The 18,372-nt window shown below is 29.6% G+C and overlaps 1 protein-coding gene across 1 annotated transcript; it reads left to right on the top strand.

Moving 5' to 3' along the window:
• The first annotated feature begins 10,648 nt into the window (after window positions 1-10,648).
• LOC125866871 (probable protein phosphatase 2C 46) lies at window positions 10,649-16,718 on the top strand. Its single transcript, XM_049547249.1, has 5 exons — window positions 10,649-10,888; window positions 11,403-11,831; window positions 12,506-12,873; window positions 15,398-15,634; window positions 16,070-16,718. Exons 2-5 carry the CDS (start codon window positions 11,510-11,512, stop codon window positions 16,307-16,309), a joined length of 1,167 nt encoding a protein of 388 aa, XP_049403206.1. The 5' UTR covers window positions 10,649-10,888; window positions 11,403-11,509; the 3' UTR covers window positions 16,310-16,718.
• Window positions 16,719-18,372: the final 1,654 nt, after the last annotated feature.

Genomic DNA, 18,372 nt, shown 5'->3' with positions numbered 1-18,372 from the left:
TATATATATAACTTAAATCTAAAAGCGAACGCGTGAAAACGTCCTCTATTGTGATAGTTAGGTTTGGAAAAGAACTACTCTATACACCAGGGTGTCAGGTTAGGCATAAAATTATATGCTAGAGACTTTAGCCACAAACGTTCTATTATCTTCTGTCTAGACAGAAGGACCAACTAATTTTATTAGGAAAAATCACCTCACATATATATTATATTTAAGGAAAAGTATTACAGGTTTTAATTTTACTTTTAAAATATTACTATTTATAACGTTTTAATTTCAAGTTATAACAAATCATTTTTTATTTAAAGATCAATTAAATTCCACTTTATTAAATAATTAGAAAGAGCTAAGATTCGTAGAAGCGAGTTCTAATGTTGAAATTGAGGCTCCGTCTTTTAACATCTTGACTCAAACGCTTTCGACCAACAAAAATACAAATCCGGTGAACAAGAGTGTTATCCCTCACAAGAAGAAACAAAGCGCAGTAAAGGAGAAGAAAAGAGAAGCAAAGAAAATTGCAACTCCTCAAAATCTAACGGGACAAAAGAGAAAAGGGAAAGTGATGGACCGCACATAGCAAAAGAACATGCTCTGGATACTACTTATTATCCTACACCAAGACCAATGAGATCAGTTGTCAGATCGACTTAGACTTTCATTCCACGTTTATATTTTAGGATGTCGTTCATTTTTTAATTCAGTTTTTTACAACAATATATTATATGCATTAATACATAGTATTAAACAAAATTTATTAATTTCGTTCATGATTTTTGAAAATCAAAAGTATGTTTTATGTTGAGTATAAAAATATATATTGTTATACTTAATTTTTTCACATGGATACCAATTTCATATGGTGTTAGTATTAATTTTTCAACAAGTCGGATACAAATAGAATATCAATAGTAACCAATTTTAGATCGAAATTTTTAGTTTTGAAAAACACTCCATACACAAAGTAGTAAGAATTAAATTTTGAAATTCTATTTAGATACCAAATGCATACATTGTTACAATTAGACTTTCGAAATGGATACCAATTGGATAATATTAATTAGTTTTAGTTTGACTTACTCAGTTAAAATCTGAATGATGTGTTATGTATTTAGCTAGCCAATTAGATACCAATTGCATACATTTTCAAATTTAATTTTTTCAGTTTGATACCAATTGGATATAAATAACATACAATTGTATTTCCAGCTTGATACCAATTATATACCAATGACATACATGGTTAGACTTAAAAATACTAATTCGATATTAGTTGGATACCAATTACCTACACCGGTGGGCTTAATTTTTGTTCCAATGGATACCAATTGGACATCACGCGGATACCAAATGGTTACCAATGATAACCAGTTTTAAAAAATTTAGTCTACATTTCAAAAACACTGCATACACATAGGAGTAAGTAGTACACATAATAAATGTTCTGAAATCATAATTCTTTAAATTAAAAGACAAAAAAAATCAAAATGATATGTTTGTCACAATTAAACAGCTAAAATAAAAATAAATTATGATTAATTTTCAGCATGGTAATTTGAACATGTTTTCTTGTTGTGTCCCTCCCAACGACATGTGTTGCACGTAATTGTAAACCTCTTGATTTCACATCAGTAAACTCCTTCCAGCGTTCAAGTTGTGGTCTCTCTACCAAAAGAACACCAATTTTAAATCAATTGTTACTAGTAATTGTGTTTTTGTTATATAAATAGTATATCAAATGCATATAAAATTTTTACCAATTTCATACCAATATTAAACACTAATTCATATAAAAAAGAATATCAAATTCAAACAAGTGTAAGCATTTTTTAATTATAAACATTAACCTGGTCACTTTTATACCAACATCATATCAAGACTAAACACTGATTCATACGAAATTCATACCAAAAGAGTGCAAATTCAAAATAAACACTAACCTGGACATTTGAAATAAACACATTCGAAATAAATACTAACATGAACATTTCTATACGCATTTCATACCAACACTAAACGCTAGTTCATACAAGAATCATACCAAGTTCAGATAAGTTAATTATAAAAAATCTTTAATTATAAACTAGTCGTATATAAATCAATACCATTGTAGGTATATGCAAGTCTCTATACCAAATTCATGTAAAAATTAAACAATTCTTATTTAAAAATTGAACAATATACATTAAAGGATTTGTTGATTTTTTTTTTTGAATACTATTCACTAAAACACATACGAAACAAACACTAACTTGTACAATCCCATCTACCACCATACTTAATTAATATTGGTAAGAAACATTCCATCCCACAAAAAGATAATGGCAAAACAAAAAAATCGTGTGAAAGGAAAATAATTTGAGTGACCTTGAACGATGATGGAGAAACATACGGATATTGAGTAAAAAAATACTGATTTATGTTTTGATAGACAATTAATAGGTGAGGAAAAAGGCAATAATTATTTTGAGTTAAACAAGGAAAATAAATATTCTGTTTGTTATGATTTTCCTTATTTTATGCCTATTATTAATTATCATTACTATTATAAATTTATTTGTTAATTAATATTTAGTCTTTTTTTTACTTTTTTTATTTAACAAATGTTATAGCCCGTAATTATTTAATGTTAAAACTTGAAACTTGAAGAATAATGTCATAACTAGTACTTCCTCTGTTTAAAAAAGAATGATCTCATTTCTATTTTAATTTGTTTAAAAAAAAATGACCTCTTTCCTTTTTTGGTAACATTTTACTTTTAGCTTTCCATGTGGTATGTTTAAGACCACAAGATTAAGGGCAATTTTGTACATTTGACATAACTTTAATTTAGGACTACGAGATTCAAAAGTCTTCTTTAATTTCTTAAACGCCGTGCCAACTCAAACCAGACCACTCTTTTTGAAACGGAGGGAGTAATATTTAGTCTTATATATGTCAATTATTAATTTTTCACATTTTATTAGATATTTCGTTCGTTTCAGTTTATGTGATACATAGGTTTTTTAGGGTCTGTTCGGCCAAGCGATATGGTATCATGATATGATATCATAATATGAAATTATGAGATAAAATTGAAGTTTTGTTTGGACATGTGATATGAAATTTTTGTGTTGTATATTTTCGCATAAACATAAGAAGCTCATAAGTTGTAAAACTATTAAAATAGCCCCAATTGTTTATTCAATCTCACCAAATAAACAAGAATTTATAAAATTGCATAATAAATTATTATAGAACTATCTGTTCTCCACTTAAGTAATTGTTTCATCTAACTTTAGTTCAATAAAAAAAAAATTGAACATAAATTGTAGTGTACTAGTCTTTAATATAATCTTCCCACATAGTAGGAACAATTTTCTCACGTTGAATTTGTATTTCTTGATCATGTGACCGAGAAGACGAGCCAACATTGTTACTTTGAACCATTTGTTGGTCAATATCATCTGCAACTATATTTTCATGCTCATAAACCATAAATATTTCATCAGTCCTTTGGTATTCTCGCAAATAATTATGTAACACTGCACAAGTTATGACAATTTTCACTTGTGTATCAATATTATAATGGTTTGTTTCAGTATTCTAAATCTGTTTTTCCAAGTTCCAAAAGTCCGTTCAATAACATTGCGTATAGATGAATGCCTATAATTAAACAGTTCTTTGGCATTTTGAGGCTCTCTTTCACTTCCTCTACAATCTTGCAAATAATAGCGTAGTTCTTTGTATGGAGCTAAAAATCATTTGTATGGAGTTAAAAATCGGTTGGTGTGAGTTAAAGTGACTATATGTTGGTGAGAATAATAAATTTTATGTCGGTGAGAATAATAAATTTTAAAAAGTAATGCTGTGATTATAAATTTTATTTACATATGAAATAAATGGTTAGTAGATATAAATGTGGATTGTTTTAATAAAATATAAACTTGTGGATTAATTTTTATATTAAAAATATCTCAAATCATGATATGGAATTCCCATATTATGATTTTTGAAGAATATAAAATCACATCTCATGATATGAAATCATGCGATGAAATCAATGTAAAATCGCATGTCCAAAGGTTGATTCAATCTCACGGATGGCTAAATGCCTACTTAATTGTTATAAAAAGGAATAGAGAAAATGGGAACCAGTCCAATCAGAACTCAGAAGGTAGGCCTGTCCTTTTTTGTGTTGTGGTGGACCTTTAATCATGTGATATATATATAGTGAAATATAACAGTCCTACTATTGTTTTTTTTAAGTTAGGTAAGTGGACATATCTACTTTACTCTTATCCATTTTCGTCCAACAATTAATTTCATGTCCTTCGAAAATTCAAACCATATCTTATACAAGTTGTTTAATTTCTTGTTTGGCGGGGTGGTGGTTGAGTATGTGATGATTGAGGTTTGCACGAGGACATTTAGGGCCCGTTTGGCCATGCGATATGGTATCATATCGCATCATGATATGGAATCATGATATGGTATTATGATATGGAATCATGAGATGAAATTGAAGGTTTGTTTGGACATGCGATATGGAATTTTTACGTTGTATATTTTCTTATAAACAAAAAAATCTCATAAGTTGTAAAACTATTAAAATAACCCCAATTTTTTATTCAATCTTATCAAATAAATAAAAAATTATAAAATCGCATAATAAATTATTACAAAGTTATTTGTTCTCCACTTAAGTAGTTATTTTATCTAACTTTAATTTAATAAAAAAAATTGAACATAAATTGTAGTGTACTAGTCTTTAATATAATCCTCCCACATAGTACAAACAATTTCCTCGCGTTGAACTTGCATTTCTCGATCATGTGACTGAGAAGACGAACCAACATTGTTACTTTGAGCCATTTGTTGGTCAATATCCTCCGCAACTATATCTTCATGTTCATAAACCATAAATATTTCATCACTACTTACACATAAAATATAAATGTGCACTTATTAAGGCCATAAAATAAATTTATTAATGCGATTGAAATTTTACCTTAAACCAAGGCCAAAATCGAGTATTATGTCGAATTTTGAAATGTACACCAGTCATATTTTTTGGTTGTATAAATGTTGGTGCTATCTTACTAATTGCCTCGGCAACTATTTTAACATGCCGGTTAAATGTTTCAAGTGAATGTTGAAAAGTTTCACAATCGTGAGGTGTGAGTTAAAGTGACTATATGTGGGTGCGAATAATAAATTTTATATCGGTGAGAATAATAAATTTTATAAAACAATGATGTGATTATAAATTTTATTTACATATGAAACAAATGGTTAGTAGATATAAATGTGGGGTTGTTTTAACAAAATATAAACTAATGGATCAAGTATTGTATTAAAATATCTCAAATCATGATATGAAATCACCATGTAATTCCATATCATGGTTTTTGGAGAATATGATATCACCTCTCATGATATGGAATCATGAGATGAAATTAGCGTAAAATCGCATGTCCAAACGCTGATTTCATCTCACGATACCATATCATGATATGATATCGCATGACCAAACGCCTACTTAGAGAAATGACAAATAAATATATCAGATTAAATTTTGACGAATCAAAATATTTTCAAGTTTATTGAATAAAAAGTATAATTTAAGTTTAATTTAATCTTAAAAATTAATTCAAGAAATATGAATTAATTGTCCAAAATTATTATATAAGAAGACAAAATATCATCAATACAATACCATCAAGACAAAATACAATCGATATACATATGGGATTACAAACACTCCACTTTCTAGGTTTGATAACTAGCTAGAAAGTAGAGTGTGGACAAGAAAAATGAGGGCTTAACATCAAATAAAACAAGAGTTGGATGAGTTTGTCTCGATTTGTTACTATGATAATTAAGAAATGAATATTGACTCTAACTCAATTTAAATTAGTTATCTCAGGATCCTGGGGTTAGTTATCCTGAGATAACTTATCCTACCATATATATGAGATAACTTATTCCATCACTATGCTATAAATGGTGGGATAAGTTATCCCAAACATGTCAATCAAACAAAACATCTAAATTTTATTCCAGGACTATTTTTTTTTATCTCAAATTATTTATACTTATCCTTCACACCAATTGAGCCCTAAAGATCAAAAGAGTACCGTGTAGTGTGTACTGTAATACAACAAGTACTTAATATATACGTCCTCAAGTGGACCAAACAAAGATCAAAATCAGAATTTTTAAGGCTTGAATAATTGATTTTTCTTATATATATATATATAAAACAATTCTCTTTAGGATGGCAAAGCTTTTTGTATATATGTGCGGATTTTCCTTAAGCTACTTCATTAAAAAATTTATAATTATAAATTTCATAATAGTGTATTTTATTTCATAAACAAATATGTCTATTTAATTCAAGATGTTATATATATTACGTGTAAAATATCTAACATTAATTAGGACTGCAAATAATGTAAATAAAGCAATTCTCTTTAGGATGGCAAAGCTTTTTGTATATATGTGCGGATTTTCCTTAAGCTACTTCATTAAAAATTTTATAATTATAAATTTCATAATAGTGTATTTTATTTCATAAACAAATATGTCTATTTAATTCAAGATGTTATATATATTACGTGTAAAATATCTAACATTAACTAATTAGGACTGCAAATAATGTAAAAACAAGAATTCATGAAGATCACAATTTTCACGAGGTATAGTAAAACGATCGACGAAATTGGTGAAGAATTCAATGTATGCCAATTTTTCTAATTTTGACCAAACAAACCTTCATGATTATGTACGATTTTGTATGCAAATTGTGTGATCGTGGGGAGAAGTTTCATGTCAAATGAAAAAAAAGATTCTCTTCTCGTGAGTTAATTTTTGAAATAGAATAAGGTCCAAATTTTATTTATTTTTATGTTATCAGAATAAGACTTATTTTAATTACTGCTCATTGATGTTAGATTATATATAAAATTCCCCACATATACATCAAATGTCCCGCCTTGAATATAAGATAGGGTCTCCAAGATTCTCACACCAGTTGAAAAAATAATGGGTGGCTGGTTTACTTATATAAATTTGGACAATCTTTTGTTCATTAACAAACTATATTGGATAATTTTCGTTAACATTAGAAATCAATATTTTTTTAAAAAATGGATGACACAAGCAAGAAATATATGTGCCAAAAACTAATTATTGAACAACACAAAAGATAATAAAGGGAGTTGATTTTTTTTTAAAGTTAAGTTTGTATAAAATAATCTTGAAAATAATATATATTTACTGGTATAACAGATAAAAGATGATAGACTAATGTAAAAATTGTTTGATAGTGATGAATACATATTATATTATTTTATTTGTGGCCATTTTTGCTTGGCCATAAGTGAAGAGCTTACGGCATTTATCAGTTGAAAAAAATACAACCAAACTAATGGTTGGATAAGGTGATCGAATGTACTTTTAATTTATTCTAATTGTCTGCAGATCAGATTGGGATGAATATTTTATTTAGAAAATAATTTAAGTTGGAGATTAATTCTTTGTGGAATGCAATTTAATTTAGACCACTTAGGCCAGTTGGACTGCTAGCAGATATTGATTTTAAAATTTAAGTCGGTGGATATGAAATACTATTACTACACCTCATCCTCATTTGTCGTAGTATATACTATATACAATAAGATGTAAAACTCACATAAATACACAAATAATAACAATAATAATAATAATAATAATAATAATAATAATAATAATAATAATAATAAGATGCAAGCAAATATTATCTGTAATTTGTGGATTAGAGAAACTGTTTCCGATAAATCCTCAATTTAAAAAAAGGTTATTCACGTAAGGTTGCAAGAAGAAAAAAAGATATTAAAAATATCAAGATGCATATACAAGTAAAATGAATCAACAAATGATAAAAACTTATTGAAAATTAGAAATTATAGGATTATTTTATAATTTGTGAGGTGACACATATTAATTGAATTTGCGAGGCAATGTATACTTATTAAGAAAAAAACTTAAGAATATAATTTAACTCATACATTTTATTATTGTTCTTTATGAAAACATAAATATAACTTTGTATGAGTGCAGTTCATCTCCTAGTAAATGTATTGAACTTCATTAAAGGAAAAGGCAAATATGAAAAAAAATAATCAAACATTCATTTTAAACTTTGAACAATTCAATTATTTTAAATAATGAAAAAAGACCGAAAACATCACTTAATATGGAATAGAGGGAGCTGTACAGCTTTACTATTGCTAATTTACAAATAAATAAATATTTTTAATAATATACTCTCTACATCTCAATTTATATGACACATTTTTTTAATCTATTAAATTTTTTTTACTTATCTATGATTAAAAATAAAGTAATTTTTAATTTTGTTTTCATACCCTGAATACTCTCTCCGTCCTTTTTAGTTTACTTGAGAATTTTTTATTTAGTATACCTATTAAGAAAATAATGACTTTTAGTTTACCATTTTACTCGTTATATTTTTTAAAGACAATAACTCTGTATTAATAAATTAAGAATTTAATAGGAATTATTTTTATCATTTTCAAAATTAAGAAGTAAAAATGAAAATCAAATTAGAAAGTACTTGACAAGTATATGGATATAAATATCTAAAATTTAGTTTTAATTTTAAAAAATTCTTGCATTTTGTAGTTAGTCAAAGGAGCGCAGAATAAATTGGAGATATATTGATTATTAGGTGCATGAAACTCCCGAAAGTGATCATTTATTAAAAAGTGTTTGGTCAAATAAGACGCAAGTCAATGTGCAAACGTGTGCACAATTAATGCCAAACGCCCAAAATAAAAGGTAATCCTACCTTCACTAATTTAACTTATTTTCCCAAAAATAAAAAAATAAACTTATTATTCTTACACAAAAACAATATATCTATTACTCCAATTAATTATAACAAGTCAATATTTTTAATCAGACATTTTGTGTTTAAGTTTTACGAAATAAATTTAGAAATATAAAAAATATTAATTTTAAATTTAATTCAATCTCAAAATTAATTTAATAAAAGAAAATAATTATCCAAATACTAACTTATGAAAAAATGATTATTTAAATTTATATAAGAAAGATCACTCATCTCATTGATATAATTTTTCTTTTTCATTTTTTATATCAATTAATATTACTTTATCTGTCCAATAATAATTGTCCACTATTAACTTTACACAGTTAAAAAATCATAAATAAAAGGATAATTTTATTATATCACCATTTGAATATAATAAATACAATATCTTAAGAAATATAGTAAAAAATTATCTGATTTTATAAAGTGGATAAATATCGTTATATATTCCAAAATAATAATGAACAAGTGTTGTTAGACGGAGGGAATAGTAAAAGGAAGGCCAACCTCCAAAAGGTCCATTAAAGGTCGGCGCAAGTGTAATATATTAGTCCCAGCACAGCAACAAAAGAAAGGTGTCACATATTGTTACTGTTTTTACATTAATTAATTATTAGTACTACTACTACCTTTTTTTTTTTTTTTTTTTTTCCCACAGCAACGACCCAACTGGATAATGATTTTAACAACAAATTGCTTGGACCTAAATTCATCTGTTCAAAATTTGACATGTGTCTGCTTAGTGGAGCAATAAATATTAATATCTTTTTACCTCTACCTTTCCAAAAGTTATAACTTCAGTGGTCTTACACTAAGCTAATATAGTACTCCCTCCGTCCAACAAGATGGTTGGACGGAGGAAGTATGCTAATTTTTAATATTCAGTATAAAAATGATATGTTGGTTCGAACGAACTCATTGTAAAGAACTTTAATATTGTAAATGCTTGTTTTGTTTTTCTAGAGCTAACCTGCTGTAAATATAAATCAAATATAATTTATTAGAGTCAACAGCTGCTGATAAGAAAAAACAATAAAATGAGAAAAGTAAAAGGGAAAATATATAGGGAAAGACATGATTTTAGAGATAATAGAATTATTAAAATCGAAGACACGTGGCCTGATAAGGGGCATTTCATGGTTCTGAATTAAATAGGTTATACTACTTTTCTTGTGTTCCTTCTCTATCTCTATAGATTTTGTTACTCTTATTATCTGGTTGGATGGTTGTTACAAATTATGAAATAACACATCCAATTATATTGTATTAGTTTGATGATAAAATGTTTTGAATAAATTGTATTACTCTGTATTTTTTATTATTAAAATATGAATTTATAAATAATAAGGTAATTAAGTACATTATTATATTAGATTTATATTGTTATTTGATTATGATTTAATGATATAATAATAAAATTCAAATATCAATCAAAATAACATTGATAATATGAATCCCTCCATCTCAATTTCTATGATATAGTGTGATCATACTCAAAGTTTAAAAATATGATTTTTTTTTTATAATGTTGCTAATGTCATTAGATATTTATTAAATAAAAAAATATTTTTCCTTTGAATCAATTAAAAAAAAGCGTCACTTAAATTAAATCGATTAGCAGAATACAACAGGTAACATCCATCCAAATAAGCTGTTAACCTTAAAGGTGTGGTATGGGTGGGTTTTAGGGGTGGGGGTGGAGCCCAAAAATGGTCCTCTGCTTTGCTGGCTTCAAGCTCTCCATTGTTGTTTTTTAATGGGATTTGTCTGCTCTATGTGACCATATTTTTCAGTCTGTGGCCTAATTGAACTACTATTAACACTACTTCTCTCTCTATTTGATCACTCTATTTTCCACTATTTTCTTTCTTGAATCTCCTTCATCCTCAAAGAAAAGTTAAGAGAAAAACAAACAAAAAGATAACTGTTGAATACCCACTTTACTTTTCCTTTGATTTGATTTGATGGTTTCACAGATCTAAACCCCTTTTCACTTTCAGATCTTCAAAGGTGAGTTTTTTAATTTCCCTTTTGAACTTATCTTATTTATATTCAGCTATATTTTACTATATGAAATTTGGGTAGTCAAGAAAAAAAGTTGTCTTTTCTTTATCTTGTTTTCAGTTGGTTTTGAGATAGTATGTGTGATTCTTGAAATTTGGGTAGTCAAGAAAAAATTGTCTTTCTTTATCTTGTTTTCAGTAGTATTACTTTTTCCTTTGCCAAAGTCAGACCTTCTGGATTCAAACTGTCTGACCACCATATTGTGCTATATTGAATGACTACTTTGAAAGTTTTCTGTTTGTATTTTTGTTGAATTTTCCATTTTTAGAGTAATTTATTGTCATGTGTGAAACATTATAAGTACACCATAAATCATTTCTTTGCATTTGCATTAAATTCAGTGTTAAACTGGAGGTGGCTTCTTGGTGTACCATACAGCAAGTTTTAAGATTGTAATACTTGCCAATCTCATTATTTTCCTTTTATCTTACTTTTGTCATTTGTATTGTTGGACTTGTAGTATTATATTACAACAAAGGCAAAGTTGAGATTTTTATGAGCAAACTTAGAAGTGAGTCCTGTCAAATGTGGAGACATAATTGGATGGTGTTTTGGATGAGATGAGGCATGGCATCTGGATTGATGAACTTCTTGAGGGCCTGTTTTCAGCCAAGGGCTGATGGACTTGTTCATACAAGTTCTTCAGATTCCGGTGGTCGTCAAGATGGGCTTTTATGGTATAAGGATACAGGACAACATGTAAATGGCGAATTTTCTATGGCTGTAGTCCAGGCTAATAATCTACTGGAGGATCAGAGCCAAATTGAATCAGGGTGCTTGAGCTTGCAGGATTCTGGACCATATGGTACTTTTATTGGAATTTATGATGGGCATGGGGGACCTGAAACTTCAAGGTTCATTAATGAACACCTCTTTCAGAATCTCAAGAGTGAGTTCTTCTAACCAATTTGAGTAATAGCTCAGCTTTTTACTCCCTCCGTTTCAATTTGTTTGTCGGGTTTTGACTTGATACGGAGTATGAGAAACAAGGAATACTTTTGAATCTTCTAAAGACATGTAGAATGTACCAAAATGCCTTTTAATCTTGTGGTCTTAAATATGTTACATGGAAAGTTGAAATTAACGACTTGTCAAAAAATGAAAGAGATACTCTTTTTGAAACGGACTAAAAAAGAAAGTAATTCAATCAAATTGAAATGGAGGGAGTATATCTTTTACAGCTAAAGAGGTTGAATTTTAATTGTTTCATACCTGTCTTCTTGTTACATTTGATATTTAAGAATGTCCAAGTCCTATAGGATTATTAAGTACCATTTACTTTTCGTAGACTATTGTTTAAATAATCAAGTTTTAAGTATATATATATTGCTATAGCAGTAAGGCTTTTTTTTTTTTTGGTCATTTTGATGAATCTATATTTCTCTGTGGAATAATAAATGCAGTGACATGGATAGTGAGGATTCATATAGCCGACCCAACTTGCGTTTGATTGAAGCATATTTCTTTTTGTTGTTTATTATTGTGTGGAATATCATGGGCAACTATGTATGATTTTTGTCCCTTTTTAAGTCTTCACTCAATGGCTTTCTCCAATTTGTGTAGGGTTCACATCTGAGCACCAGTCTATGTCTGTTGAGGTGATTCGGAAAGCATTTCAAGCAACAGAAGAAGGTTTCCTCTCTGTTGTGACTAGACAATGGCCGACGAAACCACAGATTGCTGCTGTTGGATCATGCTGTCTTGTTGGAGTTATCTGCAGTGGAACCTTATATGTAGCCAACCTTGGTGACTCGAGGGCAGTCTTAGGGAGACTTGTCAGATCAACTGGCGAGGTTCTTGCGATTCAGCTCTCTGCAGAACACAATGTGAGCATTGAATCTGTAAGACAGGAGATGCAATCTTTGCATCCAGATGATTCACAAATTGTAGTTTTAAAGCACAATGTCTGGCGTGTCAAGGGGCTTATACAGGTAACTTCTATTCCATTTTCCTTAGCAGTTTCTGTTTTATGTTTGCTCAACGCAAAGTACCGATTTGATCTTATTATTAATGAGTGTTCTTTCAATAACAATATACACATTACGCCTATTACTAATTCATACTACACTCGCCTCCTAATCGTTTATTCCTTTTAGAACTTTAAGATCGGGGTGCCCCCATGGCCTAGCTCGAGTGGCAAAAGGTGGAGGATTTGTGGCTTAGGTCGCAGGTTCAAGCCCCACACCATGCAAAGCAAAGCCCGGTATTTAAGTGGAGAAGGGTAGAGGGGTGGGTCCCATTATCCACCGAGTTTAGAAGGCTGTGATTGGTCCAAAGGGCGGGTCACAGACGGATTTCTCGGTTATAAAAAAAGAAGAACTTTAGGATCGGGGTTTCCTATGTCCTTGTATTTTCCTTTTCTTGGGAGATGTAGGAAATTGCCATTCAAGTAGCCTATATAGTACTATATGTTTTTGGTTCATTGACTTTGAGTTATGAACATTTCTTTGCTTTCACATATAGCAAATGAACTTTTGTCTAAGAGTGACACAAAGTTGAAAAGTTTAAATCTCGAGGTTTTAATGGCAAGCGATTCTTTTTGGAAAGAAATTCTTCATAAACAAGATTATTTGAAGAAACCGAAATTTGAGATTCTTGGTATTTACTTGACTACATCAACTTGAGAAATGAATGGATAAAAAGAAGTATAAAGTACAGAAACCCCAATAATTTGGGGGCAAATTACATCCTATCCTGAAGGTTTGTCAAATTACAATAATCCCGGATTTTCCAAAACTCGCGGATGCATTGCTCCTTTGCCTAATACATAGCAAATGGTACATAAGTTATGTATCAGATATGTACGTTATGTATCAAATACATAAATATAACTTAGATTCATTCTAATCTTGGTTTGAAATAATTGGTGTTATGTATCAACAATAACATTTGTACCAGATACATTGTACACAAACAAAATTGTAATCTATCTTATAGAGGTGGAGTGATGTATCGGATGTTAAGAGAGAGAAGGAAAAAGGGAATTTTTGTAATTTATTCAAATAGTAGGGATTTTTAGAGATTATGTTATCTTGAGTTGTGTAATTACATAATTTTCCCTAAAAAGAAACCGTTAAAAGAGTATTTCTAGAACTAAACGCTTCCTTTCCACCACTTTATATGGTGGAAATGGTACCTTTTTCTGTGATAAAGGTGATAGACGTGATATCTTTTTGGTAAAACAAGTAATTTTACTAGTTGTGTTTATATTTACATGTGTAAAGGAATATTTGTTGTTTATGGAGAGGCTTCATTATTCTTTTCAGTTTGATATCTTTGACTCTGCGACTGTGTGATATTTAGCAGCAGATATAGTATGGCCAAATGCATAAGCAATATGAATGAGAGTAGCAGACCTAAAATATTTTTAATTTCAACTTTTTAATCAATTAGTAGGAACAGCATTTGAGGCCCCATCATTTTTCGCCTTCTCCTAGTAAGTCGGCAGCGACAGTCCGATTAGTATGTTAAATATTATATTGGAGACTCTAGGTTTCTCGGCTGACATTTGGAACATGATTATGTGTCCATATAATCCTGAATAATCATTTTTTTAGAGTTATTATTGAAACCAGAATGTAGAGCTGGCAGAACAATGAAATGGTCATTGAAGTAATAAACAACAATCACCAATTTTATGTTTTCTGTTATGTGGTAAGGTTTCTGTTACAGAAACTTTATATCAAAACAAGTTCATGATAAGAAGGATTACCACCTTATCCAAAAAGCAAAGTAAGATCGCCATTGCACTCGCACAGGAATATAAAGAGAATCACCCGAGAGATACTTATATGACTATAAAGAGTAGGGAAAATTCAAGAAAATTAGTTACTGTTGGGTGACTTAAGGGTCCTTCATTCAGTTACACTTCTTTATCTTTGGTGTAGCTCTAATTAAATGTTATATATCCTCTTAAATTTTTAAAAATCCATCCATATGTTTGGAAATTGATACTCTGCCTTTTGTTTGTATTGTAGTACTCTAGTCAGCTTAAATCGTACATTGTATGAATGTCTTGCGAACAAGGGAGCTACCCTCTTCCGGGATGTTGGCATAATTTTTGGATGGTTTAGAATGGAAATATGAACCTCAATTTCTTACATGTTAAATAAATTATTATTTCATCACAATCTATATAAAAGAAGAAAAAAAAGCATTCTTAGGAGCCGTCATGACACTGAGTTTCTCTCCTTGATGGAGCCTGCAGCTAGACCTTAGAGAGCTAGATTTATTTCTCGAAGTGTTGCAGATCTTCTGGTAAGGTATTCCCTGTGCTAATTAATGGCTTTTGACATTCATTAGCTGTTTCAATCTTTCAGAAATACTTATCTTTTGCTTGTTAATTTAATGGGGTAGGATACTTTCTTTAGGAAGTACATTTAGTAAGGTTGTGTCTTTCATGACTCAAAAAAACTTTGATCTGCACTTAGGATGACTGAATACTTTATTTTACAGATTTCAAGATCCATTGGTGATGTGTACTTGAAGAAATCTGAATTCAACAGGGAGCCATTGTATGCTAAGTTTCGCCTTCGAGAACCATTCGGAAAGCCCATATTGAGCGCAGATCCAGCAATTTCAGTGCACCATTTGCAACCTGACGATCAGTTTATCATATTTGCATCGGATGGTCTCTGGGAGCACCTAAGTAACCAAGGAGCAGTTGACATTGTACAAAATCACCCACGAAATGTAAGATATCTACCTTTATCATGCTTCATGGACCTGTCTAGTGTTTTGGCTATTCTACCTATAGTGAAGCAGTTTTTTTATTCCTCAACTGTTGTTGGCTCTTTAATCGGTTCATTTTACTCATTGACATCCTGCTTCTCTCTTTGGTAACTGGTAGTAAATAATCTAGTGCTGCAGTTGCATTAGAATTGATTATATTGTATCTACGTTTCTTTTCGGCAGGAGAAATTCATTATCCTATCTCGACTGAAATGCTGAGCTATAGTGTAGTGTCGATTGCATGAATTCCAATTTAGTCTCTATAACTTTTATAGTGTAGTGTCGTTTAGTCTAGATATATAGTACAAAAGCTATATGTTTCTAAACTCCTTGAGAAGTTGGAAAAAAGAAACAGTGGGATCAACACTTAAAGAGGCTTGTTTCGCCACTTGACAGGGGATAGCTAGAAGGTTAGTGAAAACTGCACTGCAAGAAGCAGCAAAGAAAAGGGAAATGAGATATTCAGACTTGAAGAAAATCGATCGTGGAGTTCGTCGACATTTCCACGATGACATCTCAGTAGCGGTTGTGTTCCTGGACTCGAACCTTGTGAGCCGGGCTAGCTCTGTCAAGAGTCCTAATATTTCTGTTAAAGGAGGTGGCATTATTTTGCCTACAAAGACTACCCCAACATAAAGTTGGTGCAACTTTATGAAGCTGTTGTTGTACTAATATGTATGTTGTGAATACCAGGTAGCTTCAAAAGCAGGCCAACAATTTTTAAAAAATGTAATCTAACTGAGACTAGTACTTGCATTTAGTTCCTGTGCCTAAGAAAGGTACTGGAAGAAAAAAAAAAAAAGTATCTTTACAAATATCACTTTGAGTTATTTCCTTCTTGCTTCTATTATTGTCCACCTTTTTCTTTTCCTAATTTCATTTGGCTTTTGTATAATTATTATTATACTATTATAATTTCATTTCTTTTATCTTTTTGATGGGACATTTTGTTTTGTAAAGAAGCTATATTGGGATTGTAATATGGGGAATATATTATGGGAGTTAAATAATGACAAAATTATCAATAGATATATTTTTATTGTTAGATGTTGGATTTGTTGGACAAAAGATGACATATATAAATATAGATAAATTTTAATTTTCGCTGTTCTTGGATATTGGAAGGACTCTGAAACAGGTGTTTTTTTTTTATTATTTCAGCATTGTTGTTCTATATTGTATTATTTGCTATAAAACTAACATCACGATTATGGTAAACCAATGTTGGGATTGTTTATATATCACAAAATTTTTAACCAAGTACGGAATAAAATAATTTTAGTTATTCTTTATATCCTTGTAAGTTGTAACTAAGCAACCAATAACAGTATGTTTCTGGCTGTGATTTATAACCGAGAGGTTGATTATGGAGGGTATGCGAAGAGGTAGAAGTAAGTCAAAAAATGTATTGGGGAGATAATTAGACATGAGTACATAACACACTTGCAAGCGGTAGTTTATTGAGGACATCATTCTAGATAAGAAGGTATGAAGGTCAGTGATTAATAAGGTAGAAAAATCGTAGGTTGTCGAGCGTTGTCTAATCTTTCTTATATGTTTTGTTATTATTACTCACTTACTATCTTATTCTTCAGTTCTATTGTTAAATATTGTTTTCTTTGTTTTGGATATCGTGATATGTGTTATTACCAATGTTACTCTTCTCCATGACTATTTCACAATAAGTTGTATTTTTCTTACTTGATTTTATTATGCTTTACTTAAATGACTATAGAATTAAGATTACGCATACACCACTCGATCCAAATTCCACTAAATATATCATTATTGTTGTAACTCTCTATACACCAAAGGTGGGGGGCAAAGTCAATATACTAGTTGATAAGTTCAGCAAATTTAACTTTAGTATAATTTTTATATTTATATGTATACATAATTTATTCAAAGTTCGATAAATATAAAGAATTATAATTTAAAATTCATAAATTAAAAATCTGGATTACAAGTCCGGTCAAAGTCATAATTTTAACTAGGACAAATGGAGTACTTTTTTAAAAAAAATATAAGTTAAAATTAAAAACACTACTGTCGTGGAATAACTTTAATAGCAGTATCCAATTTTATTTTTTAGAATTGAGAGAACTTCTTTATTGTTTTTAAAAAAGATTAAAATATATACAAATTGTCAGAATGTCAGGCATATTCCCCCCACCACAAGAAGACGTTCTTCATAGGATGCAGTAGTCAGTCAGGTTAAAAAAATATAAGTAACTTAATACGTTATATTTTAGTAAAAACCATGTACATTAAGAAATAAATAAATGTAATATAAAGTTTATTAAATAATGTCTCTTGAAAATTAGACAGTATTAAGAAAACAGATTTATAAGATTATAATTGAAAAAAAATATTGTATTAATTTTATCGTGATTTTTTAGCATGAACATTTTATTTCTGCTTTTATTTTATTTTTCTAAAATGTAACAAATCAAAGGCTCAATTATCAACGACCCCATGATGGTATTTTTCTGGTAAAAGAATGATTATTTTACTTGTTTTTATGGCTGACTAACTCCTGTAAAAGCCCCTACTTTATTGTTTTTTTTCTTTCTAAAATCTACTTATCCAATGGTTGTAAGATCATCTCCAATTCCACTCTATTTTATATATTTAGAGAGTAAAATAAAGAATTGGATCTCCAACGATTTTCTAAAAAACTCTCCATTCTCTATTTATAG

The sequence above is a fragment of the Solanum stenotomum genome, chromosome 1, assembly GCF_019186545.1.
Source record: "Solanum stenotomum isolate F172 chromosome 1, ASM1918654v1, whole genome shotgun sequence".
NCBI lineage: Eukaryota > Viridiplantae > Streptophyta > Magnoliopsida > Solanales > Solanaceae > Solanum > Solanum stenotomum.
Note: the sequence above shows the minus strand (reverse complement) of the source record. Positions and strands in the feature narration are given on the sequence as shown.

Excerpts from the sequence above, each read along its gene's own strand:
- LOC125866871 (XM_049547249.1), top strand. The coding sequence starts at position 11,510 with ATGGCATCTGGATTGATGAACTTCTTGAGGGCCTGTTTTCAGCCAAGG. Across the intron at positions 12,874-15,397 it reads GTGTCAAGGGGCTTATACAG|ATTTCAAGATCCATTGGTGA; the intron begins GTAACTTCTATT and ends TTTATTTTACAG. Across the intron at positions 15,635-16,069 it reads TACAAAATCACCCACGAAAT|GGGATAGCTAGAAGGTTAGT; the intron begins GTAAGATATCTA and ends GCCACTTGACAG.